This window comes from Phyllobates terribilis, unplaced genomic scaffold, assembly GCF_046119375.1.
Source record: "Phyllobates terribilis strain yellow unplaced genomic scaffold, ASM4611937v1 Scaffold_7__3_contigs__length_470593459, whole genome shotgun sequence".
Classification (NCBI taxonomy): Eukaryota; Metazoa; Chordata; class Amphibia; order Anura; family Dendrobatidae; genus Phyllobates; species Phyllobates terribilis.
The window spans coordinates 350158789-350185786 of NW_027362767.1; the positions used below are offsets into that span (position 1 = coordinate 350158789).

Consider the following 26998-nt stretch of genomic DNA (forward strand, 5'->3'; position numbering starts at 1 on the left):
TGTGATGAATGCAGGAGCGGACTTTGGGTAGTAGGATCATGATAAAGATAATAACCGGAGTTATCAGTGGATTAGAAGAAAGAAGACATTTTACTTAAAATATTTTAAGTTGGCTACGTTCCCACAATGAGCTTTTGGTGACTTTTTGATGTGGCAGATTTTCTGCACCATTTCAGAAACCCCCGGAGCACTAAGCAGAGGGGGACATGACTTTGGGAGGGGTGGACCTTTAACTCCTGCAGCTTTGTTTGTATAGCTGTGTAGACTTTAAGCACAAGTGATTCTGCTTTAAGAGGAAGGATCACAGTATTGTCTGTGCCTGGTGTCTTAGGCTATGTTCACACATCATGTTTTTTTCAGCGTTTTTTGAAGCAGTTTGTCATGCAAATTTTCAGCTGCGTTTTGCAGTACCAGCAAAGTCTATGAGAAACCAGAATTCTCTGTTCACACATCATTGTTATTTTTTGTTCAGGATTTTGTGCCTTGCATGTTTTTTTGGAAAATAGTTATATAGGGGTAATATTTCTCCTTGTGGAGAGTGACATGTTATGCACGTCAGGTGATGAGACTTTTAAAGCCGCAATGCTCCTCTGGGAAATATGCAAATTGTCTCTTCAGAGAGGAAGAAGACCTGAACTCTAGTGCCACCTACAGGAAGTAGCAGTCCTAAAAGTCAATAGTGACCCTTTATCGAGCCTTATCACATGACTTAGGATAAAAGCCAATACTTAAGACAATCCTAAGTCTTGTGACAAGGCTCGTTAAAGGGTCACTATTGACTTTTAGGACTGCTACTTCCTGTAGGTGGCGCTAGAGTTCTGGTCCTCTTCCTCTCTGAAGAGACAATTTGGAAAATAGAGCATGTCACTTCTTTCAGCATTTTTTCACCCATAGGAAGTAATAATGGGTGGTGAAAAAAAACGCATCAAAAACGCACCAAAATTTGTTTCAGCGTTTTTGATGCCAAAATAGAATGGGGTTCTTTTTTTTTCTCAAAACTTTATGTACATGCATAAAAAGAGATAGAAGGACAGTGAAAAAAAAAGCTGAAAAAGTGCATCAAAAACGCATCAAAAAAATACCAAAACTGCAAGAAAAATCCTGATCAAAATGCCCTTGAAGATCAGGTTTTGCTGCACAAAATTGACACCAAAAATCCATGATGTGTGAACATTGCCTTACTATGGGGACTGTGGGGCTTATATAGAGGATGTAACTCTCTGTCTTATCTCTCTCTCCCTCTTTCTCTCACTGGAAGAACTGGAGGAAACACATTACTTAAATTTTTTTGAAAATACGCAGTGTAAAAAACTCACCAAGAACTGACCGTGGGAACGTAGCCTAAGAGTGAAGTAGCGCACATCGATCTGTTGGGTTGATCACTGTTGCCTTTTTGCATGCTTCTGTGAAAGTTGACTAAATTTATTTTATTAATGTTGATCACACCATTTATATTACGTTGATATTTCTTTGATTTCACTGTTTCTGTTTTAAGTGCATGCTTATTACATTTTTCTTAAAGTTATTTATGTGGTCTCTTTTCTCCAGATGCATTATTGATGGGTGTAAATTATTATTATTATTGTTTTTTTATTTATGACACATGCAGTGTATGTAACACAACTCGAAACTTAGAAAGTATTGTGACCACAGACATGATAAATCACGGTTTCTTTTTCTAAGTTGGAAAATGTCTTCTCGAAAAGAAAACCTTTTTTTTTCATATTTTTTAGCTACATGAATATATATTTCTGTACAGTGTTTTTAAACTCATCACCTACACAGTGAAGGCAGCCATTTTTGTGGATTCACCGTTAAAGGGAATTTGTCACCAGGTGTTTGCTGCCCAATCAGAAAGCAGCATATTTTAGAGACAGAGACCCTGATTCCAGCAATGTCACTTACTGGGCTGCTATTTTTATCAGCAGGAAATTATCACTAGAGGAGCAGTTTACCTGCTGCCAGGTAGTCTTCCATATTCATGAGCTCTGTATAACGCTACCCCCAACAGTGATTGGCAGTGTGTACACTGTGCATAGGCAGAAAGCTGCCAATCAGTGGTGTGGCAGGGGATATGCAGGACTTAACATACAGAAAACTGCTTGATCTGCAGCGGATAAAACAGTGATTTTTTCAAAATGACAGAAAATAGCCCAGTAACTATCACTGGAAACAGGATCTCTTCCCCTAAATCATGATGCTGACAGATGGGGTAGCAAAAACTTGGTGACATATCCCCTTTAATTTTGAAATGAACTGGTCATGTTACATTCTTAAATAGGATCTGTCATTGGATTTCACAATACAAACTGCATTCATTATTAAATAGATATGCCAGACCTGATGAGGCTGGTGTATTTACTTTGAAATTCCATGTCAGAATGGGAGTATAAAATTTATAAAAATATTTATTTTAATTCCTGGAGGAAAAACTGGTTGGAAAAAAAAAGAAAGAAAAACATAGCAGCATTTTAACTTGGAATTTAAAAGTAACTACACCAGTCTCATTTGTCCTAAGAGACCTATTTAATAATAATGCAGTTTGTATTGTGACAGATCCTCTTTAAGACTTGGACTTTGTAGAATCACACACAGCTGTATTTCAGCTCTATATAACTGCTGAGTTGTACAGTGTGGCAGTGTAGTCCCTGTAAATTTGGGGCGATCCTGTAATTCTCCAATCCTCCAATTTTCCATGTGATCTGTAACTTTAGACCCTGAATCATGGCGCTATTCTTCACTAGAAGGATTGCTACTGGGGAGATAAAAAAAATCTATCTGTAATGTGACTGTACGAAGTATGTGAACACACATGGAGTATATAAAGCCTTATAACGAGGAATCACATGGAGACGATGTGCCCATGGATTGGCTGTGTGAATGAGATCCTAGGCTTCATTCAGACATCCATTTTTATTGGGGATATGAGAAAAAATGAACTGTTTTTCATTAGCGGTTGGATACAATTTTCATTTATTTTTTTTAATCTATGTGTCCGTATTTACCATCAATGTGGTGTCTATGTTTCTCATACACAGTACTGTGCAATGGAAAACAATTCAAGCTTCTTGTACCCATTAATTAGTAAAAAAAATGGACATATACCTGTCTTTATGTTTTTGGGGACACTCAGACATGTGAACAGCCCCATAGACCACAATGGGCACGTCTTCTATTCCTGAAAACCATGAATGGAACACATGGAACACACGTGATACACTAAATGAGGCCTGAGCCTTTAAAGGGATTGTTTGGCCTTAGGCTACAAGTCTGCAGTCACTCTATATGTCTGCACACTTGTAAATCCTCATATCATGTGCACTATGTGCTGTGATGATTTTGAGGTGCTGGCGCCAGGAGGGCATGACTGAAAGTATGTGATTTGCATACATGTAATCACATGCCAACTAGACTTGCCCGGTCTCACTTAATGGAAGTGTGTTGAGCGAGGCCGGACAAGTCTAGTTGGAATGTGACCATGATCTCCGGCTCTCGGCGTCGGAGAATCCTCACAATGAGCAGTGAGTGCAATGTGATGATTCACATAGAGTAACTGCAGACTTGTAGCCTAAGCACTGACAACACTTTTTGTATGCGGTGCTCTTACTGTATTAACATCTGTGGGCTCCTATACAAAATGCAAATTATCAATTCATTTATTGCAGCGACATATTAATGAACTACAAAGATGCGCCAGGTCACTCTGCAAAATGGCTGCTTCGATTGTGTGATGATAACAGATACCCAATAAATATAGTATACTCAATACAGAAAATAGAAAGTACACTCAGGAGCGGAACTATTTCTTGAATGGCCGGGATGTAGATCATTAAGGAGCAGAAATGCCGGTTCCAGTATATAGTTCCGCGACTGACCGCCCTCCTTGCTTTTCACGCATATTTTTAAAAGTATTTTTTTTTTCTTTTTTTTTTTTTTGTTAAAACTTAAAGGGTTGTTGTTTTCAGTGGAAATAGCTAATCACATATTATCTGAGAAAGTATTAGCTTCTCCTATTCAGCTCTAACTCCAGTTCATTTTGTTATGTGGTAACCACAGTTCTGGATGACGCTCCCCCTGGCACACAGGAGTACATTATGTTACGGCAAGATTCCATCCAGTCAGCGGATTTAAAGAAAAAAGAGTCCCCCTTTCGTGCTAAATGTCACGAAATCTTCTGCTGCCCTCTGAAGCAAGTGCACCTCAAAGAAAACACAGAGCCGGAAGGTTTGTGCACCTTGGATCCATGTTATGTCCGTTTACCCTCTTCCCCCCTTTTTTTTTTCTTTCTACTGTCCGTGTCCCTATCCCGTGCTGTACATCCCCCCGGCCTGTGTCAGGAATGACACGGGGAACATAATGCGCTTCATATCATATCCCCCCTGCTTGCCTGTTAGTGTCTTCTACAGTCTATCAAGGGACACTGTATGATATTAAGCATGTATACGCATTATACCGAAAGAATAATAACTAAGTACAATATGACTTGGCTTTTCCCAGATAGAACTGTTTTTTTTTATTATCCATGCAGTCTGCATCATCACACTGCCCTTTTTGGCTGCTAAATTTGCTTGCTCTTTTAAACGGCATTATCCCTCATGTTTTCTTCTGAAGTAATGCAACTTTTTGGAAGTATGGCACCTGTAAAGAAATGATCCTCCCCTCCCCATAAGGCTTCTGCACCTGCTGCAATAACTGCCAGATTAGCATTAGCTCCAAAAACAGTGAGAGGAATGTGGATGTAATGCACGCTGGACATGAACCAATTGCATGCCAAAGAACTGTGCATCTTAAAGGAGACTGTTCTTGTTTGTTTCTTTTCAGGCACTATAAAGGTTTGGATTCATTTCTTACTATTCCAAGCTTTATTACGTAGACTGTTTATACCCGATACAGCTGTATATAGATGACTTTCCATGTAGAGACGCCTGTAGCAAATGCATGCATAAAGTACAAGTATAACATGACATTATAGAATCTGTTTATTTCACTTTTTGCTGTTTTTTCCTGAATGGTGGTAGATCGTGTTGCCTAGCTATCTCTTTGGGTGTCTACAGGGGCGTACATAGAAGTAATGGGCCCCCTTAGCAGAAGTACTAATTGGGGCCCTCCCACCCACAAAAGAAAATAATAATAGTCAACGGAGTCACAGAAGAGCATACCTCACAACCTTGCAGCCATTACACAGTAATTTTTGCCCCTATTGAAGCTCCTTAGTGTTCCAATGCATTGATACCACTTTCATGGCCCCCATAAAGTATGATGTCAAAAAATATGCCCCAAAACACAGCAAGATACCGCCACAGTGAATTCCTCAACAGTATCCTCCACACGCACCGTATGATGACCCTACCTTACCCATCCCACAAATTATAATACCCCCATAGTGGCCCCAACTCGGTATGGTGGCCCCAAAACAGCCCTCCACACAATATGATGGTCCCACACAGCCCTACATACAGTATAATCGCCTTCCATACAGTATAGTGGTCCTCACAACCCTTCATACAGTATGATGGCCCATACACAACCCTCCACACTGTATAATAGCCTGTGCACATTATAATGGCCCCCATTAGCCCTCCAAAGTGTATAATGGCCCCCAGATAACCTTCCACACAGTATGATGGTCCCTACACAACCCTTCACACTGTATAATAGCCTTCACACATTATAATGGCCTCACACACAACCCTTCACACAGTATAATGGCCCCCACCTTTGATATATATGTCTATATCAAACCACTATGAAAGATCAGCTCTCAGGTATTAAGAAAAGCAGAGGGCACCACCTAAATTGTATGCAATGGTGTTCAACCCATCACATGCAGAAGCACATGATCAAAAATACAGAAAGAAAAAAGTATGTATAGACAGGGATCACCAAAATGTAAAATTACAGAATCATTTTATTCTACATTTATCTAGATAAACATTACATATTTTATATTACAGCATTATATATTTGTCTAGATAAGTGTATAATAAAATGATTCTGTAATTTTACATTTTGGTGATCCCTGTATATACATACTTCTTTCTTTCTGTATTTTTGATCAGCTCTCCGGTAGAAGCAAGTTCACACAGGAGTGCAGTCCGCAGGTTCCAAAACAAACTGGTGGTTTATTAAATGGCCATAAACCAGCCAGGAAAACAAAACATACCAGCCTCTTTCTGGCACAAAAGATATAACTGAACAAAAATCAAAATAACCAGTCCATACAGCACAGGTTTGGCCATTTAAATGACGTGCCTTTCTCTGCCTCCAGCAGAGTCTGAGCAGCACATGCTCACCTTGCACAACACACAGCCAAACTGAGACAGGCGCAGCTGTCTTAAATCAGACCTTCCAAGACCTGGACTGGAGGTAAGTTAGCAGCTGATCTTCCCCAGCTCTTTCAGCTATTCGTAAAACCCGGCCCTATAATCCGGGCCCATTAAACACTTCCCAGCACTATGTGTGCTGGAGCCTGCTTTTCCGAGTCCTACATCACCAAGGCTTGGCACCTTGGGGACACATACCTCCCGTCCATGACCTGTCCGGCTACAATCTTACACCACCCAGTGGCTATTATGTGAATTGCAGCCTGTCAAGGGTTTTACTAGTATGTAGAAATAATGCATTGGATTCGCATCGTGAGAAATGGAGCCATTAACAAAATTTACTGAGAGTTAAAGGTGGACACATTTGTCATATGGGTCATAAAATGTCACAGAGGCCAGTTAAAGGTCAAAGATTATACATTAGAATATACATAAAATCATACAGTAATCTGAATAAAGTATGCAAGACAATATGAAAAATATACTTGACCAATAAAGATTGAGGGAGGACTGCATGGCATAAAGCAGGAGAAGGCAACTTCGGTGAAGTAGATATGTCAGGGATTCACACGATCCTGATTACTCACAGACACCACCCGCTGTGATATCTTGAGCAAACAGCTCTCTGCTGACCCCTATCGTCCGGACAATTACACGATTGACCGACAATCAATATAGGAGGCTACATGCTGTTCTCACTAAGTAGTTATTGGCAAGCTAACAGTGAGCGTACGGCATACACACCACCTTCCAACACATGGAATATGTGTATATGCCCTCGTACTATCACTGATAGCCTCACGATAACCCAATTAATATTATTCGCTGCCACCACCGATCAGATTTGAAATACAATATAGGCCTGATCGGACGCCTGCTTTCTGGTAGCACATGGCTTCGGGGGAGGGAACGATTACAGAGCAAAAGAAACAGAACTATTAAATTTTGTATTTAATCCAAAAGGGAGGCAGGGTTTATGAAAAATATACAAACGGTTTTAAAAAGAGAGACATTACAATACAGAATATACAGTTACACAAATAAAATGGGATTAAAGAAAAACTTACTCTACAGATTGCAAAGATGATTCAGTCTAGCTGGAGGGAAGCACTCCAATGCCCGTTCAGCGAACGTGACCCCTGCTTACACATAAATATGTAACTTCCAACATGAGTATGGACCCATCTTCAGCTGGGTCTTTTATGCCAAAGGGGGGACCTGCCCATGCCCCCCTGTGATGACATCACGTGGGCGGGGTTCCACCCTTCATGTTTTTATTAAAATATCTAACTTCTGCGATAAATCCTTGCAGGTTGATCGCAGAAGCTTTCGACTGATACCATATTTTCCGTTACAAATTTACCTTTCTTTAGAGACCACACATGGCATAGGTGTGGTCTGTTATTTGTACTTTTGCATTACAGCTCACAGGAAGGGCGTACAGATTCATGCATATTGCATATTGTTCCTTAGCTGACCCTGCCACTAAAAATATGTGTCCCATTATTAATGGAAGTATAGAACTTCCGATATTCCATATTTTGTGTCGGTGCCAGCGAGACTGTAGATTTCTGTTGAGCAAATGGGGATGCCCAGGGGGTGAGAGACAAATCTTTTGAAGCTAGGAACTGCATCCTTCTCACCTAGGTGTAGATTTATCACAGGCCTCTGCTACTACAAATACATTTGTATGTTAGTTAGAATGGATACTGAGCTTGTCACCTCTCCTGTGTGTTCTGCGATTTGCATGGAGAGCTTCTTTAACTCTGACAGATGGTCGATAAGGCAGGGGTGGAGAGGGGTTTGGTGGGGGGAGAGAGATTTTTTTAAATATTTTCTATGACATCTCCCCCTCTTTGAGGTAGGGTAGGGGCTTATTTACTGATCGCCCCTTAAGCCTACCTCGCAGCCCACCCTTCCTGCTAGTCTGACAAGTTGTGGACCCAACTCACCCACCACCCTGACTTACTGGGATACATTTTTCCCGCCCCTCTGACAGGCTATGGGTACCTTCCTCCCATATCCCTGACAGACAGTGGGACACACATTGCTTTTACCTTGCCCGGTTGCGGGGCCTACCTTTCCATCCCTCATTGTTACCTTGGGAGCCATGCTAGTTATGGGGCAACTACGACCTGCCATGTCACAGTCCGTCGCGACACTGGTCAGTGGCACGGGACCTCTTTCCCTATGATCCCCGTATTTCTCCCCATCCTTTCTCGTTACCCCTAGAGTCGTGCTAGTCATGGGGCAGCTACCACCGACCATGTCATCCTCCTGCGTGACACTGGTCACCTGCACGGGATGACCTGCTTCCTGGTGTCTATGCCTGCTCCCATCGACCATAGCACTTATGCTGGCTTGTTTTAGGGGATCCTCAGCAGCATCACCCCGCGGTGTGAGGTGGCTGAGTTCTCCTCTACCACAACACTCATTTTTATTATGCATTACATCAACATTGACAGTGGCATTACACGACATATCAGATCTCAGAGGATTGTTAGGAATGTATCGGGCAACCAACCGTCCCAGATCAGTTCCCAATAGCACATTAGTGGGGAGATTCTCTGATACCCCCACTTCCCATAACCCCCTCCCCGCAACCCAGTCCATGAAAACTCGGGCCATCGATATGGGATGATGAACACCCACAAACCCGGTGTCAGTCAGGGTCTTCCCTGGAATGAGTTCTTCTGGTAACATGAACTCAGGGCGGATGAGGGTACCTTCTGCGCCAGTGTCCTTAAGGCCAACAGTAACGGTGTTGCCCACGGTAACCAGTTGTAAGCTTTCACGAGCGCGGCCAACCGCCCCACCCACAAGAAGAATGGCTGCAGTAGGCCCTGGGGCTTCAGGTGTGGGGTTCATCTTCTGCCTCACCAGGCAGACAAGGCTGATGTGACCCATTTGGTCACAAGTATAACACTTACGGGAGTCAGATGCAGGCTGGGTGCTGGAAGATGAGGCAGGACCCGCTGAGGGCTGGTTGGCTGGAACACTGGCGGTGGTTATCTGCTTACCCCCTTTCCAGCTGGTGGCGGCTGACTTCTGCATCTCTGGGGTATGGTTGGCCTCATAGGCATCCGCTACCTGGGCTGCTTTGGCGTCTTCCTTTGGCTCCCAGTCAAGCACACACAAACTGTCTCACTTCCACAGGGCAAAGATGGAGAAACTGGTTCTTCACCATCAGATCCTTCAGGTCCTCGAAAGTGGTGACTGACAGTCCCTGGACCCACTGCTCAAAGTGGGTCCTGAGCCCATCCACCACATCAACGTAGCTGTCATGTGGTCCACGCTGGAGGGCTCTGAATTTTTTCCGGTAAACCTCCGGAGTCAGCTAGTACTTTTTGATCAGGGCCTGCTTGATGGCCTCATAGTCTCCATCTTGGTCTCGAGGGAGAGAAGCAAACACTTCCAGAGCTTTTCCTCTGAACCCTGGAGTTAGATATCTGGTCCACTGGTCTTCAGGCAGCTGGTACTGCCTGCAGGCTTTTTCAAATACCCACAGAAATATGTCCAAGTCCCTGTCCTTTTCCATTACAGGAAAAGGCTCAGGGCAGGGTTTAAAGCAGTTGGAACTTTTGGACTCATGGGTCTGTGTGGAGGATGGCTCCTTTTGAATCCGGGCTAGCTCCATCTGGTACTGTCTCTCCCGCTCGTCAGCCTCTCGTTGCTCTGCCCACTCCTGGAATTTCAGGATCAGCTGCAGTCGTCCGTCACAGTCATCTGTGGTGAGCTGCTCCAAGGCCATCTGCAGGTGGGGGTCCACACTACTCTGCCTGCAGGTCTGACTGGCAATCACAGGTGAGACCCCTTTAGCAGCGCCATCAGGGCTTGGCTGGCCACCCCATCATCAGTGCTCTGCTGTCGGACTGGCTCTGCGGCACCTGCAACAGTTCAGCAATCATTTAGGCCTTGGTCTTGCCCATGGGGTCAATCCGTCTCAGCTCACAGAGGGCAGTGATAGTGTCCTCTGACTGCTGTTGATACCAGGGCTCTCCATTCGTAGCCATCCTTGCCAAACAAAAGATAGGACAGAAAAACAAGAGAAGGGAGGAGGGGGGAATGCACTTGCTACATGTACCTTAATGTCTCCGATAAAAAGTATTAAAACACTGAGTCTGGTTCTTTAAAACTTTGTGCAGAATTGTCGCAAGAACTGTGCAAGTTTTCAGTGACAGGAATGATTGCTCAATCTGGCCACTTGATATTCTGTAATATCTCACCTCTTGCCATCAATTTGTCAGGGATTCACATGATCCTGATTACTCACAGAAACCACCCACTGTAATCTCTTGAGCAAACAGCTCTATGCTGCCACCAATTGCATGATTGGCCGATGATCAATGTAGGAGGCTGCAGGCTGTTCTCACTGAGTAGTTATTGGCAAGCTAACAGTGAGCGTACGACATACACACCACCTTCCAACGCATGGAATATGTGTATATGCCCTCGTACTATCACTGATAGGCTCACGATAACCCAATTAATATTATTCGCTGCCACCACCGATCAGATTTGAAATACAATACAGGCCTGATCGGATGCCTGCTTTCTGGTAGCACATGGCTTCGGGGGAGGTAACGATTACAAAGCAAAAGAAACAGAACTATTAAATTTTGTATTTAATCCAAAAGGAAGGCAGGGTTTATGAAAAATATACAAAAGGTTTTACAAAGAGAGACATTACAATACAGAATAAACAGTTACACAAATAAAATGGGGTTAAAGAAGAACTTACTCGACAGATTGCAAAGACGATTCAGTCTAGCTGGAGGGAAGCACTCCAATGCCAGTTCAGCGAACGTGACCCCTGCTTACATATAAGTATGTACCTTCCAACATGAGTATGCACCCATCTTCTGCTGGGTCTTTTATGCCAAAGGGGGGACCTGCCCACACACCCGCCTGTGATGACATCACGTGGACAGTACTCCACCCTTCATGTTTTTATTAAAATATCTAACTTCCACGATAACTCCTCGCGGGTTGATCGCAGAAGCTCTCAAGTGATACCATATTTTCCTTTGCAAATTTACCTTTCTTTAGAGACCACACATGGCATAGCTGTGGTCTGTTATTTTGTACTTTTGCATTACACCTGACTGGAAGGGCGTACAGATTCGTAAAATTATATTTATTGTTCCTTAGCTGACCCTGCCATTAAAATATGTGTCCCATTATTATTGGAAGTATAGATCTTCCGATATTTCATATTTCGTGTCGGTGGCGGCGAGACTGTAAATTTCTGTTGAGCAAATGGGGATGCCCAGGGGGTGAGAGAGAAATTTTTTGAAGCTAGGAACTGAATTCTTCTCACCTAGGTGTAGATTTATCACAGGCCTCTGCTACTACAACTACATTCGTATGTTAATTAGAATGGACACTGAGCTTGTCATCTCTCCTTTGAGTGCTGCGATTTGCATGGAGAGCTTCTTTTACTCTGACAGATGGTCAATAAGAGAGGGTTCAAGAGGGGTTTGGTGGGGGTAGAGAAATATTTTCTTAATGTTTTCTATGACAATATCTATAGCAGTAGACAAGAAAATATATTTGACATTTCTGCTACTTTGATGCTCCACTGAAGTACTGTTGACCAGTGAGGGTTTTCGCTTTGAGACCCCACACCAATAACAAAACCACATGAGATTAGCTCATCCATGAGAGTGTGCACATTGTTGAATAGGCTCAATAGTGTGTGATCATACATAAGCTGAGGACTTCTGCCCTCTGGTTGGAACAATAGGTGAAAGTACAGATCCCTACTGCTCAGAGTGTTTCAGAAAAGCAACAATGTATCAAAAATGTTATAAACATTTCATTACACTGTAATAACCACAGTGCAAGACAGATGCAGCATTTTCTAATTTAGTTACATGTTCGTGGGTCCCCTGGGGGCTTGCATCCAAACCCCCCTGCAAAATGGGATTCGGAAATATGCGCCAACGGGGCCATAGGCTATACTGGTGCCGGCAGAGCAAACATGTGCTCTGCTGGACATCATTTTCGAGTATGTACGCCTACAGGAGGCGGTCACTCAGACATAGTAGACTACATCTGAGTGTCCAACTCCAGTAAGCGTACACACCTGAAAATAATGCACGGCAGAGCACATGTTTTCTTTGCTGGCACCCTTATAGTCTATGGCCCTTTCGGAATTTTGCAGGGGGTTTGGACATAAGCCCCGATGGGGCCACCGAATGGATGCCGGAACGCAATGTGAAAGCACCTTAACTGTTCTCTGTACCAAACGCACAACTAAAGGGTCTTATAATCTATAAATACATGCATCATTATTAACTAAAATATCAATCAAAAATATTTCTCTTCCTCTTGAACCTCCCTCCCCCCCAACAGCTCAACAGCTGTTAGCAACATCGTAGTGTACTCCCATCAAACTTTCATTAACTTTTAGCATTACCGAAACATTAAAAAAGTCAGTGCTTGTGGCACAGAAATGGTTAAAACAACTCACATGTGAGAGGACTCTGCTAAACAGAACTTTTAGGCCCATACGCATCTTCTAAAACCCCCTTTATTCAACATATGGGGCTTAGCAATCATTTGTCCTACTGTGGACACAGCTCAGGCTTCTGCTGCAGACAGTTGTCTTACAGCCACACATGGGAACATGAAGAGGATGGGGCACTGCTGAGTTCCTGAGATATCCTGAAGACATTTCAGTTAAGGGAGGAATTGCAAAGATATTTTTAAATTTTTTGTGTTTAAGTGGCATTGTATAGTTGGTGTAATACAAACTTCGGAGCCATGTGCACAGATGCTATCAGGAGACCCATAGAGACTTGCATGGCACTGTATTGTAGAGTAGCAGATATGGATACTTTAATTAATATGGTATCCAATGAAACATGGCAGAGTATTCTTTCTTTAGGCTTTTTAAAATATTAAAGAGGTTGTCCACTACATTCACATTGATAACCTATCCTTAGGATAGGTCATCAATGTTTGATCAGCCTGGATCCGACACTCTTCACTCCCACCGATCAGCTGTAACCGGAGGCGACGGCTTCCGGCAGGAAGTACTCACTTGCCGAGCTGCTCTGTCTACTTGTGGTGATCGCCACAGGGTACTAAACATCTGCCTCTTATTGATTTGAATAGGAGACGGATGTGCAGTACCAAGCCCAGACCACTACAAGGAGACAGAGCAGCTTGGCATGACTGTATATACTCTGCAATCAGATAGGGCTTTAATAGCATGTACCGTGAATTGTCCTTCTAGACACAGTGAGGCCCTCTAGAGTTCCTAACTTGTTTCATATTTTCATCATTCTGATTTATGGCATTGGGAGTACATTATAGATTGTACTTACTGAGTTATGTGTCAGAGCTGTCCCCATATTTGTAAAGTTAATAATAACTGGAAAATCAATACGTGACTAGGGGTTAAGTGATCGTAAAAAACGCATTAACGCTGTAAAGATTATGGGGGGTCATATTTAATGGCTTAAATTAAAAGCTGTAACATAGTTTTAAGACAACTTCAGACACAAGAAATCTTAATATAATGTTATTAACCCTTTATGTTCTGATCAATCAATAAGGAATTTCAGAATATTTATAAATATTACATGTTCTGGCTATTCTTTGGACACAATATTTTATTATTAACTGGAAAGATTATTGGCAGAAAGATAATTAGGTTTCAGATAAGTGTAAGTCAAGCATTGCACCTCATATATACAATTTAAATAATCCTGACAATCAAATACATTGAATACAAAAAAATGATTAATTGAAGAGTAATGCCATTGATGTAAATAGTACAGTGCCATCTAGTGTACAAAAAGTATATCAACGTGCATGTCCACTTGATGTCCACAGTGCAATATTGTGGCTCAGTGGTTATCACTGTTGCTTTGCAGCACTGGGGTCCTGGGTTCAAATCTCACCAAGGACAACATCTGCAAGGAGTTTGTACTGCGAAGACATACTGATAGGGAATGTAGATTGTGAGCCCCAATGGAGACAGTGCCCATAAATTCTGTAAATTGTCTGAATTGTAAAGCGCTGCTAAATATGTTGGTGCTATATAAATAAAAAGATTATTATTATTATTGACGAGCTGAGTACAGGTAGATATGTTCACTGTACCGCAGCCTATATTGATATATTCTACACTATATGTCAGGCAAGGACCAGAGCATTAGAACAGAGAATATACAGCAAAGGTGGGAAATATGCTTTCCAAGGAGCAACTTGAATAACTTGATTGAACTATTTCTTTTCAGGGCTTCTGACTACATTATATAATTATTATTTTGCAAGTTTAAGGAACAACGACAGGAGATTTTAGTTAAGGCTTTCAGAGGGTAATGGAGACTGGTGATGCTACTGGGACAATATTTATAGCTGCCAGAGGGGGAAGTAGATAAGGAAACTTAAGGGGGGCTATACTTACAGTTGCCTGAGGGGAAAGAGGCGAGTTAGAAACTTACTGTGAGCAGTATTTTCAGCTGTCAAAAAGGAAAGGAGAAAGTTACAGAACTTACTAGAGATTATATTTATTGTTGCCAGAAGGGGAAGAGGCTGTGAATTTTATTGAGGTCTAAATTTATGGCTGATAGAGAGCGAAAGAGACTAAGGATCTTACATGGGACTAAATTCACAGTTGCCAGAGGGAGAAAAATATAAACTGTATTTTTTTGCTGTCAGTGAGGAAAGTAGACTGATTGGGAACTTCCTAGGGACTGTACGTATAGCTACTAGAAAGACATACAGAGTACATGCCATAGATTTTGGGAGTTATAAGTAGAATTCAAAATAAATGGTCTTGTGACCGTGCCTAGAAGCAAACCCACTAAAGCCCAGATTTGTACTGATGCTGAGTGGGACATATAGAAGGAAAAAAAGATCAAAGACATGGAAATAGTTTAAAGTAGCTTAACCCCATTCTGACATGTGCCGTACATGTACCGTGGGTGGAATCGTGATCCACCCACGGCTGTTAACATGTTAAATGCCGCTGTCAATCTCTGACAGCGACATTTAACATGGCCGCGGTGGAAGGACATCACTAGTCCCACCCATAGGCGCCCGTGTCACATGACCGTGGTTCGCCGATGGGTTAGCATGACAACCCGGGGTCTGCAGGAAACCCCTGCAGTTGTCATTGCCTGAATGCTATGAGCGCCACCCAGCGGTCTGCACTCGTAGCAAGTGAGCATTTCTGCTACACACAACAGGAATGTTTGGCTCCAAATACATGCATTTAGAGGTAACCGGTCATGTCAGATAACATATTATATGGGGTGAATCTGCAGGTTCATAGTGTTATGAAGGTTCTTGACTGCCATAGTGAAAGTGTGGCAGTCCAGAGATAATGAACTTTAGTCCTCCCAGGAACCGTCAGCTTTCAGTCATGTAGACATGCCAGCACACTTACAGCTCCACTTTGACTGACAGCAGGTTCTGCACTGATGCTCTGCAGAGCTGTCAGTCAAGGTGCGAGGGGGGTGCCTAGAGCTGCCACCTACAGTGCAGTGGCCGGTGACTGTAGCCGAGCAGTATGGCTAAAATTCGGCAGCTCCCAGGAGCTATAAAGGTCATTTTCTCCCAGCCATTATCTTGTATATTAATCTTATATCTGCTGGTTAATAATGTTATCCATCCTGACAAGTTCCCTTTAAATAAAATAAAAAAATTGGTTTTAAAGGTGGGCAACCCCTTTACTGCGCAGAAATTCACTTATCTTCTTATTCAGAATTGAAGCTGTGTACAGGAGGCACGACGGCTTTCTCTGCAGCGTTGCGTTTTTCCTGTTGATTACCTCTCACTGATAATTTAGCTTTCTATCAGCCGTTGTCCCATATCACTCGACACCCACAGCTCCTACAGACGGTCAATTGCGTCCATGAGGACAAACACTGCATTATTATGATTATGTCCTCAGAGATATTAAAACCCATTTATCTCCTGTCATTAGGGCCATCTGGACTTTGTTTTCTTACTGCGTTATCATGATAACCAGTAAGAGGTTTTTGAAGAAGAAAATGGTTCATCTAATCACATAGTACTCAGGATTCTTACATTGTGTTCCTACAATGACAGGCGGATCATTGCCCCTCAACCCTCCATTGTACAGTAAATGTGTTGTGACAACAATCTAAATTTTCAGAGAAATTATAGTCCCTCTTACAATTCTCCCAATGTAGCAAAAATAGTAAATTCTGTCACTCATACCAAGCAAGGAACATCAAGTAGTCCCTTTTTTTAGTTTTCCATGTCTCTAAATTAACATAAAATGCAAATACCGTGCAGTAAATAAATAAACAGCAATAGTGCATGAAAATAATATAAGGTACTTGGTTAATATAATTTTGATAAAAAAAAAATGTAAAAGCCATCCCACCATGTCACAATGACCCTATTTGGGACCCAAATAGGGTCACTGTGACGTGGTGGGATGGCTTTTACATTTTTTTTATTATTATTATTATTATTTATTATTATAGCGCCATTTATTCCATGGCGCTTTACATGTGAAAAAGGGGGTATAATACAAGAACAATTTCAATAATCTTGAACACAATGTGACAGCGACTGGTACAGGCGGAGCGAGGACCCTGCCCGCGAGGGCTCACAATCTACGAGGGATGGGTGAGGATACAGTAGGTGAGGGTAGAGCTGGTCGTGCAGCGGTATGGTGGAGCGGTGGTTACTGCAGGTTGTAGGCTTGTCGGAAGAGGTGGGTCTTCAGGTTCCTTTTGAAGGTTTCCACGGTAGGCGAGAGTCTGATACGTTGGGGTAGAGAGTTCCAGAGTAGGGCGGAAGCACGGGAGAAATCTTGTATACGGTTGTGGGAGGAGGAGATAAGAGGGGAGTAGAGCAGGAGATCTTGTGAGGATCGGAGGTTGCGTGCAGGTATGTAATGGGAGACTAGGTCGGAGATATATGGAGGAGACAGGTTGTGAATGGCTTTGTATGTCATGGTTAGGGTTTTGAACTGGAGTCTCTGAGCAATGGGGAGCCAGTGAAGAGATTGACAGAGAGGAGAGGCCGGGGAATAGCGGGGGGACAGGTTGATTAGTCGAGTAGCAGAGTTTATGATAGATTGGAGGGGTGCGAGAGTGTTAGAGGGGAGGCCACAGAGCAGGAGGTTGCAGTAGTCAAGGCGGGAGATGATGAGGGCGTGTACTAGTGTTTTTGCAGATTCATGGTTTAGGAATGTGCGGATCCGGGAGATATTTTTAAGTTGGAGTCAGCAGGAAGTGGAAAGGGCTTGGATATGTGGTTTGAAGGAGAGTTCCGAGTCCAGGGTTACCCCGAGGCAGCGAGCTTGAGGGACTGGGGAGAGTGGGCAGCCATTGACTATGATGGATAGGTCAGTTGGGAGGGTTGAATGAGATGGCGGAAAGATGATGAATTCTGTTTTGTCCATGTTAAGTTTTAGAAATCTAGCAGAGAAGAAGGATGAAATAGCAGACAGACATTGTGGGATTTTGGTTAATACGGAGGTGATATCGGGTCCAGAGAGGTAGATCTGTGTGTCATCAGCATAGAGGTGATAATGAAAGCCATGAGACTCTATGAGCTGTCCCAGGCCTAAGGTGTAGATGGAGAAGAGCAGGGGTCCTATAACTGAACCTTGGGGGACACCGACAGATAGGGGGCGAGATGAAGAGGTGGTGTGTGAGTGGGAGACACTGAATGTCCGGTCTGTTAGGTATGAGGAGATCCAGGATAGGGCCAAGTCTGTGATGCCGAGAGATGAGAGAGTCTGTAGTAAGAGGGAATGGTCCACTGTGTCAAAGGCAGATGACAGGTCTAGGAGGAGGAGGACAGAGTAGTGTCGCTTAGATTTGGCGGTTAGTAGGTCGTTTGTGACTTTAGTCAGTGCAGTTTCAGTAGAATGGTGCGGTCGGAAACCAGATTGTAGGCGGTCAAAGAGGGAGCAGGAGGAGAGGTGGGAGGACATTTAATCAAAATTATGTTTACTAAGTACCTTATATTATTTTCATGCACAATTGCTGTTTATTTATTCACTGCAGGGTATTTGCTTTTTGTGTTTTTAACTTGGGTTTTGTCTGTTTAGTGGCCAGTGTGAACATGCACCTACATGCTGCATGCACACCAACTTATATTCCAGTTCATCTCTTCTGGTGTTTTTATGTCTCCAAATTTTCTAATTAAGAAAAATCCTGAAAATCTTTGCACTTTCAGTCTGGCCAGTGAGCTACAAAACCTTCACTTTTCAGTAGTCATTCCATTACCATCTCAGGCAGGATTACAATGACACCTATATCCGAATACACCATTGACAATAGGTGAAGGTGCTTACAGCTTACCTCCTCCCCTTCCTGCACATTGACCACTATGCACCATTTTGAGGTACAATAGTTATGTCTCATCTTCTAATATTTCATAGAGAACAGTCATAAAATAAACGGTTGGGAATCCAGTACCATAACAGCTAGAACTAAATTGTCTCATCTCAGTCCCCATCAATTTATTTCTAGGCCTCATGTTGGAAATAAAACCTCAATTACAAAACAAGCAAAAAACTCTAGCACTGCTTTTGTTGTCCATATCAACCGATGAAAACTCAGCTTTTGTTTTTACTCTTTTCATTTTCGGCTCTGGAAAAATTAAATGTGCAAAGTAACTGGTTGCTATGGGCGAAACAAGACCTTGGTGACCACAGTGAAAAATCCAAAATGTTCAAGTTTTCTCTATGGTCTTTTGAGCCTCAAAATAGGGTTCCTGCTCTGTAGGGATCATTTATCAGTAGAGTTTGTGCAAATTGATTCACACATCCTAGACCATCAGCTACATCAGTAATCTGAGGCTGCTGGAAGCCCTGAGAACTGCCTCCATCCTGCCAGCATCCATGGATTCTCTTTTGATTGGCCACTAGTGATGAGCGAGCGTGCTCGTTTAACCCTTTCACCGAGCACGCTCGGATTCTTCCCAAGTATCTTTGACGTGCTCGTATATTTTGTTTGAGTCCCTGCATCTGCATGATTTATGGCTGTAACACAGCCTAAACACACGTGAGAATTCCCTAACAAACGAGCAATCCCGGAATGTGTTTAGGCTGTGTTACAGCCATAAATCATGCAGACGCAGGGACTCAAACATAAAATACGAGCACTCCTAAGACACTCGGGAAGCACCCATGCGTGTTCGGTGAATGGGTTAAACGAGCACTCTCGCTCATCACTATTGGCCACCCAGGCGCGATGTCACACTTGTGTCACGCCTCAATGATGATATCACGCCTGGCTGGCTAATCAAAAGAAGAGCCATAAATGCCAAAGATAGAAGCAGTTCTCAGGAGTCCTGTCCAGCAGCCATAGATCACCGACACGGCCATTGCCCAGGCCCTGTGAGTCGATTCGCACCAGCTCTACTATCTCTAATAATGAGATTACTCGCAGTAATCTCATTATGACCACAGGCAGGCTTGTATTGACAGATAACACCCCAACGCCATTTTATAGAGAACTGTTAGTAAAATGGATTGGTGGAAATCTGGTACCAAAACGACAGCAAGAACTATAGATATAAAGGGACATAGTGAGGGATCAACCATTACTAGTTAGGACGATATCACATTGAATGGGCTGTGCTGCTGTAATTGAGAAGGCTTATGGGTTCCAAAATGGTTCCTTATTGTCCCAACACATTTCGACACCGGATCAATGCCTTTCTCGAGGTATAAAAGCAAATATCATATTTCTTTCTGCACTATTCCCTTTGCACAGGACATTGAGAATGCCTAGAACACACTCTCATCAAAGTCATTCCACATTTTTGTTTCTTACGGTCCATGTGGCTGCTGTAAATCAAATCTCAAAATGCTGTTAACAGTAAGATGGCCGTCCTGAAAATCATGTGTATAAAATAGAACAAAAAATACACAATCAAGAAACAAAAACAAATTAGATAAAATAATATGTATCTGATTTCAATAGTAAAATAAAATCTAAATAATACATTTCTTTTAATATGTTATTCACCATAGAGCTCGAGGTACATTACCCTATAACCTTGAAACTTTAAGGTGAGAGTAAGAATATAAGAATATTTCCCTATCTTGATGATCACATCAGTTTCTGTAAATCGAATATCCATTGTATCATCTGTCAAACGTATTAAAGATACTGATTACATGAATATCTATAAACGCCCCGTTAGCTTGAAGGAGAGCGCAGAGCACCAGCGGTTTTATCTCTGCTGTGATGGTGTTGGTGTCCGAAATGTCTCTCTGTCACCACATGAACGTTACTCTCTGTGACAAATACAAGAACTGTCCTTTTAGTAATCAAGGTTATCTCACATTCAGAAATAAATGAAGGTGAAATGTTTTCCGAAAGCCTTCAAGCGCGTACAGATAAATGTAACAGAACATCATACCCTCTATTGGAATATGATGAAGGACAAGCCTATTATGTGTAAGAGTACAAGTGGCTCAGGAAATCTTATCAAAGTTATCACCTTTTTAAAATATTTACACTCACAACAGAAAAGCTCATTCTCCTTTTGCAATCCCCTCCACGCAATATGTGACTTAATTCTTCAAAATTAGATTTTAACCCTCATAGTGACATATTGGCCCTATTTGTACTTATATTTGATTTTCCAACTACCAAGCAGCAATTACAGAAGTTAAATGGTCACTGTCTTTTCAACAAACCGAATAAATCAATAGTACAAGGAAATATTCTTTGTAATATATTCTATTTAAGAAAAATTCCTCTATCTCCTCTTTCTCAAGTTCCTTGGTCTATGAAGAGGTAAAAGAAGAGAAAGGGTGCTTCTGGAAGGGGGAAGAGGCAGATGGATAGAGACCGTGCTTTCTTGTGTTTTTTTTCACTGCAGTGCTGGTGTCAGAGTTACACTGCAAAATTTTTGCTCAATTTATCACAAATTCACATTGTGCATACATACACATTCAGATTACAAAGCCAACAAGTAGCTACTTTTTTGCCTTAATGGGCAAGTCCATAAATGAAAAGTCAATATAAAATGTTGTACAAAGTCTACAATTCTCTAGAGATGCCTCGGGGAACTGGTATCAGACCAGACACATTAAATGTTTTTGAGGGTGAAGTCCCCTGAAACACTTTATTTAGATGTGCATGTCTCCATGCTAATACTGGCTATCAGCATCATCCCTTGAGAATTTTGGACTATCTACAGCATTTTAAGAAGACTTTTGACCTATTGGTTTATACACGCGGCTATTTTTGATCACAGATACACTGCTCAGTACTGCTGTATAATGTCATCCCTGCTGCTTCAGCAATTGGGGGAGTACTACAGAGCGATACGGGAGCAGGATCTCCTCCTTTCCATGTGCTATATATGGGAGACATCATTGAGGCTAGGCTTCACAGAATGCTACAGATGGACCCCGCAGTGGCGAAAACTGATGAAACATGCAGTCTACAATTTATATGATGGCCAAAATGAGTGTTATTCCTCATGTACACACAATAGCTTATTCTGAAAAGTCAGCTAAAATGAATTTCGTAGGTTCTGGCTTTTATCCTAAGTCATGTGATAAGGCTTGTCAGAGAGTCGATATTGGCTTTTAGGATTGCTACTTCCTGTGGGTGGCACTAGAGTTCTAGTCCTCTTCCTCTCTGAAGAGACAATTTGCATATTTTCCAGAGGAGTATTGCAGCTTAAAAGTCTCCTCACCTTGATATGCTTAACATGTCACTCTCCACAAGGAGAAATGTTACCCTTGGATAACATCTGGTAATAACATTGAGTCTTGGTGCAGTAAAAAGCCGACTTCATGGACATTTTTTTTTGTAAATCCTGCCATTTTGGTAATTAACCATGGAAATGTAGCACCAAATATGCATGGTATTGAGTGGTGTAGCTGTGCACCTAACAGTTCTCGGTTCCATTGTCTGATGGTCATGGCATCTTATGGTCACCGCAAAGGGAACAAAGACACATAGTCAAATTGGTAGAGTGATAGACTCATTTGTGTCCAAATTTAGTTTCTACTAAAAATACATTTGCAACATTGAATGTAGAGACGTAATACTGCACTGACAGGGAAAGCAACTTGTTAATCTCGGGAAGGAAAGCTTGTAAGTGGCATTTTACAAGCCCTTCCTGTACAGCTGTTTACCTTGGCAGAACCCGAACAAGTAACTGATATGTGGGTATTTATTAATAAACCCTTAAAAACATACAAAGTGTCAATTACATACATTGCAATATATATGGGAAACTTTCTTCACAGCTCATTGCTAAAGCTCCAATGCAAAAACACTGAGAGAGTCCCCATATACCATGTGGCATTTATAATACCGGTGTGTATGTGACAGAGAGGCCGAAGGCACGACTCAGGTATCAGGGTCAGGGGAAAACTGATGGCAAGTGCTCATGGAAAAAAAGGCTGATTTCCTCTATGATTTTATAAAGGATCTCTGAAAAACAAGCCCTGGAATGTGTTTGGTAGTGATAGTCAATCTCTTCACCAGTTTGGAGAAATCTCCTGTTTCTACTTGGGCTGATTGTCCGGTTATCCTTACTCTTTTGTACTGTGAACCTTCAACAGGGATTTTGTAGTTTTAAAGATAACAATATATTAATCAGCCCTGCTCTCTTAGGAGTAAAACATACAGAAAATTGTATCAAAAGTAATGGCGTACATTGGTGATCACTTCAATTAGTCAAGCAACAGAGCCATCACAGCTTCACAGCATTGGGAAAATAACATCACATATGTTCCTCATTGATTTCCAGATTGTCTACCAAGTACAGCTCCGTACACCTCACGGTGACTCTGCCTGGCTCCCATGAACTGGAATAGGACTGAGCTGCACAAAAGCTGCAGTACCAGACACAGCCACTACAAAGTGTACAAGCTGTATATAGTATACAAGTATTTGACATGGTGCTTGTCTGAGCATTACAGGCTCTTCACTGAGCTGATCAGAGAATCAGATCCCCACTTATCTGATATTAATGACATGGACGAAGAATAAGACAATCAACATTAAAATCCAAAACATCCCTTTATAGGTATGTGTGCAGATTTTGAGGAGTATTAGCAGAAATTGAACGGAAACTTTTTGAGAAGTTTTGAAATTTGGAGGAGGATTTGGAGATTATCCACTCAGTTTCTGCTCCAAAAACCCCTCTAAAAACTCTGTGTGCGCATAGCCTAAAAATAGGGGAAAGAAACAAGTCATTTTAAAATTAATCTCTTTGTAAACCATAAGGGTCTGTGCACACGTTGCAGTTTTTTCGCATTTTTGTCACGTTTATTTCTGCGCAGATATGTCTCAAAACCTTAAGGATTTCCAAGTGCTGGCACAGTGAATGAGAATCCTGAAGTCTCATGCATACGTTGCTTATTTTTTCCTTGCAGATTTAGTGCAGATTTAAATCTGCATCATGTCCATTCTTTCACCATTTTTGCTGTATATTTTATCCATAATAATGAGTGGGTAAAAATCGGTAACAAAAACACATGTAAAAACGGCATCAAAACCGCGACAAAATGCGTCTATTTTATGCACCGTTTTTCCTGCCAAGACATGCAGAAATTGTGCAGAAATTCCTGCTGCAAATACTTCACATACCCTAACGATGTTCTAGAATGGAGACTTTCCAGGGGTGCAGAACACCAGGTGTGGCACCAGCAAGCTACTATGACTTTAACCAGGTTATGTTGATTTTTGGCTAGGGAAGCAAACTGAACATTTTGTCAAAAGATAAACTATCTATAAGGGCTCTTTCACACGTCAGTATCTCCGATACGAGTGGTCACGTGACAGTTTCCGTGTACCGGAGACACTGACACACGCAGACCCATTCAAATGAATAGGTCCATGCACATGTCAATGTGTTTTCACGGACCGGTGTCCATGTGCTGTACACGGAGACAAGTCTGTTTTTTTGCAGATACATGGTCCGCAAAACGTCCCACACGGATGACATTCGTGTGTCATCTGTGGGACACGTACCAGCACCTGGGAATCAGTGGTACAGTTAGCGCTGTTCCCAAGCACCTGTGCTGAACCCTGCCCTCTTCATAGTTCCCTGCCGGTGCTGCCATCAGCACCAGCAGGGACAATGATGAGAGTAGTGGCAGTCTTCTCCCGCAGTGTCCCCACCTGTAAAAATAAGAATAAAATAATAACAGGCATGTTCTCACCTGTCCTAGATGTCCGCCGCTGTAATCCATGCGCCTGCTGCAGCCCAGGAGAATGAGCCACTCTGGAGTTGCAGCTCAGGAGCAGTGTCCTGTCAATCATGCTGCGGTCATGGCATTTAAAAGAGAGTGAGCGGGAGAGGGGTTGTACACTCACCTCTCCGATGTGTCTGTGATGTGATCTGAACACATCATGGGGGATCTGAGTGTTGTCATGGCAGCCGGAGGTCACATGATGACCTCTGGGTCTGCCATGTATGGTGGCCTGTTAGACTCAGCCAGAGTCTAACCGGCGATCTGCCAGTGTGAAACTGACAGGTCTCGTGCAATGCAATACATGTCTATTGCAATGCATGAGACCAGTGATCAAAAAAAATAAAATTTGAAGTCCCATACAGGGACTAAGTAAAAAAGTTAAAAAAAAGTTAGAAAATGTTTTAAAACTATAAAAAAAATCACTGAAAACGTCATCTAATCCAAAAAAAAAAAAAACCACCATATAGCTCCGTCAGTGGAAAAATAAAAGTTACAGCTCTCAGAACAAAGAGATGCAGAAACAATTCTTTATTCTATAAATTAATTTGTATTGTATAAAAGCGACAAAACATAAAAAAAGATATAAATGAGGTATTGCTGTAATCGTACTGACCCGAAGAATAAAGCCGCCTTATCAATTTTACCACATGTGGAGCGACATAAAAAAAAAATTAAAAAAAATCCTGAATTGCTGATATTTTTTCATTCTGCCTCTCAAAAATTGGAATAGAAAGCGATCCAAAAATGTCATGTGACCTAAAATGGTACCAATAAAAACATCAACTCGTCACGCAAAATACAACCCCTCAAATGACTCAAATTATAGCTGTCTAAATATGGCAATGCAAAAATTTGTTTTTGTAAAAAAAAGCGTATTTTAGTGTGGGACAGCTGCCAAACATAAAAACCCAATATAAATCTGGTATCTCTGTAATTGCACCAACAAAAAGAATAAAGTTGTCTAATCACTTATACTGCGTGAAGAATGGCATAAAAAATAAATAAAACCAAGTCTTCACTTGCTGTTGATTTATTTATTCTGGCTCCCAAAGATCGCAGTAAGGCTTGGCTCACATTTATCCTGCTCTTTATGCTGAGCACCTACATCGGGATTTCCGTGTAAATCTCTGAAACACATAATTCAGATGGAATCCCCGGTGGAAGATTTCTTATAATGAGGTAAATGGAGGCACTGTGGATGCTGTCTGACCAGTGATCCGGTGGTGTCCTTCTTTTTAGTCGTGCATAAAAGCGTGGTCCGCCACAGTTTTGTGCACTTCTGAAAAGGACAATGCTGAACAGAGGCCAGACTGAGTCCAGAGTAACTTTGCTGCCTCGTTATAGTGAATGGATCCCTTGGGGGTTTCATCTGAATCATGCCATTCAGAGATTTAGATGGAAACCCCGATGTAACTGCTCAGCGTAGAGCGCCAGATAAATGTTATCCAAAATGTTATGTCAAATGTTCCTAACAAAAGTTTCAACTCAATCTACAACAAAGCCCCCACTCAGGTCCATCATCTGTCAGTTGAAATATAGGGGCTTCTATGTTACTGGTAGCACAAAGGCTCTGGAATAGCGCTATGGCTACTCACCCCCCGAAAGTCTACGAACTCTGCACTCACAAATCCAAATGCACCCATCCCTTCTGAGCCCCACACTGTGCCTAAACTACATTTAGCATCCACATGTTTGGCATTTCTAGAGCTATGAGAACCTGCCTAATTTACGGGTGCATGTCTCCAGAAGCATGAGCTGGGCACAACATACTGGTCACTACAACGTACTGGTCACTACAACGTACTGATCACGGCAACGGCAGTTTGCAATTTTCATTCAGCAACATCCACTGCTGCTTTATTCTGGAAAACACCCATAGAGTCAAAATCGTCATAGAAAAGTTCTCAAAGGGGTATAATTTCCAAAATGGGGTCACTTGAGGGGGGATTTTGCTCTTCTAGCACGTAGGGGCTCTGTATATGGAGATCACAAACTATTCTATAATAATTTATTCTCCCAAGAGTCAAATAGCTCACCTTCTCTCCTGAGCCGCGCCGTTTGGCTAAGTAGGACTGTACAGTCACATATGGGGTATTTTCACATTTAGCTGAAATTGTGTGAAACATTTTGGCACCATTTTTACCCATTGCTCCGTGTAAAAATGTAAGATCTAGGGCTATTTTTTCTTTTTGTGGTAAAAATATAATTATTTTTTCTTCACCGCCCAATGGTATAAAATTCTGTGAGTCACATGTGGTGTCAATATGATCACTGAACCCCTAGATGAATTCATTAAGAGGTGTAGTTTGTAAAATGGGATCACCTATGGTGGGTTTCTGCTGTTCTGTGACCTCAGGGGCTCTTTCAATGTGACATGGCCACTCGCAAACCATAACAGCAAAATCTGCACTGTAACATGGCGCTCCCACACTTTTGAGTTTTGTACTGTGCCTCAAAAATAGTTTTTGACCACTTATGGGATATTGATGTA

General features: G+C 42.1%; 1 protein-coding gene across 5 annotated transcripts in view; it reads left to right on the top strand.

Annotated features, from left to right (window-relative positions):
• FGF13 (fibroblast growth factor 13) overlaps positions 1–26998 on the top strand; it is a 541625-nt gene that overhangs the window by 317741 nt on the left and 196886 nt on the right. For 4 of the 5 annotated variants that reach the window (XM_073641254.1, XM_073641253.1, XM_073641257.1 and 1 more), the window contains exon 3: positions 4057–4224. The exons of the other annotated variant lie outside the window; for it this stretch is intronic. In XM_073641254.1, coding sequence (XP_073497355.1) covers positions 4057–4224 — 168 coding nt within the window. The remainder of the gene's footprint in view (positions 1–4056; positions 4225–26998) is intronic. 5 annotated transcript variants of the gene reach the window in all.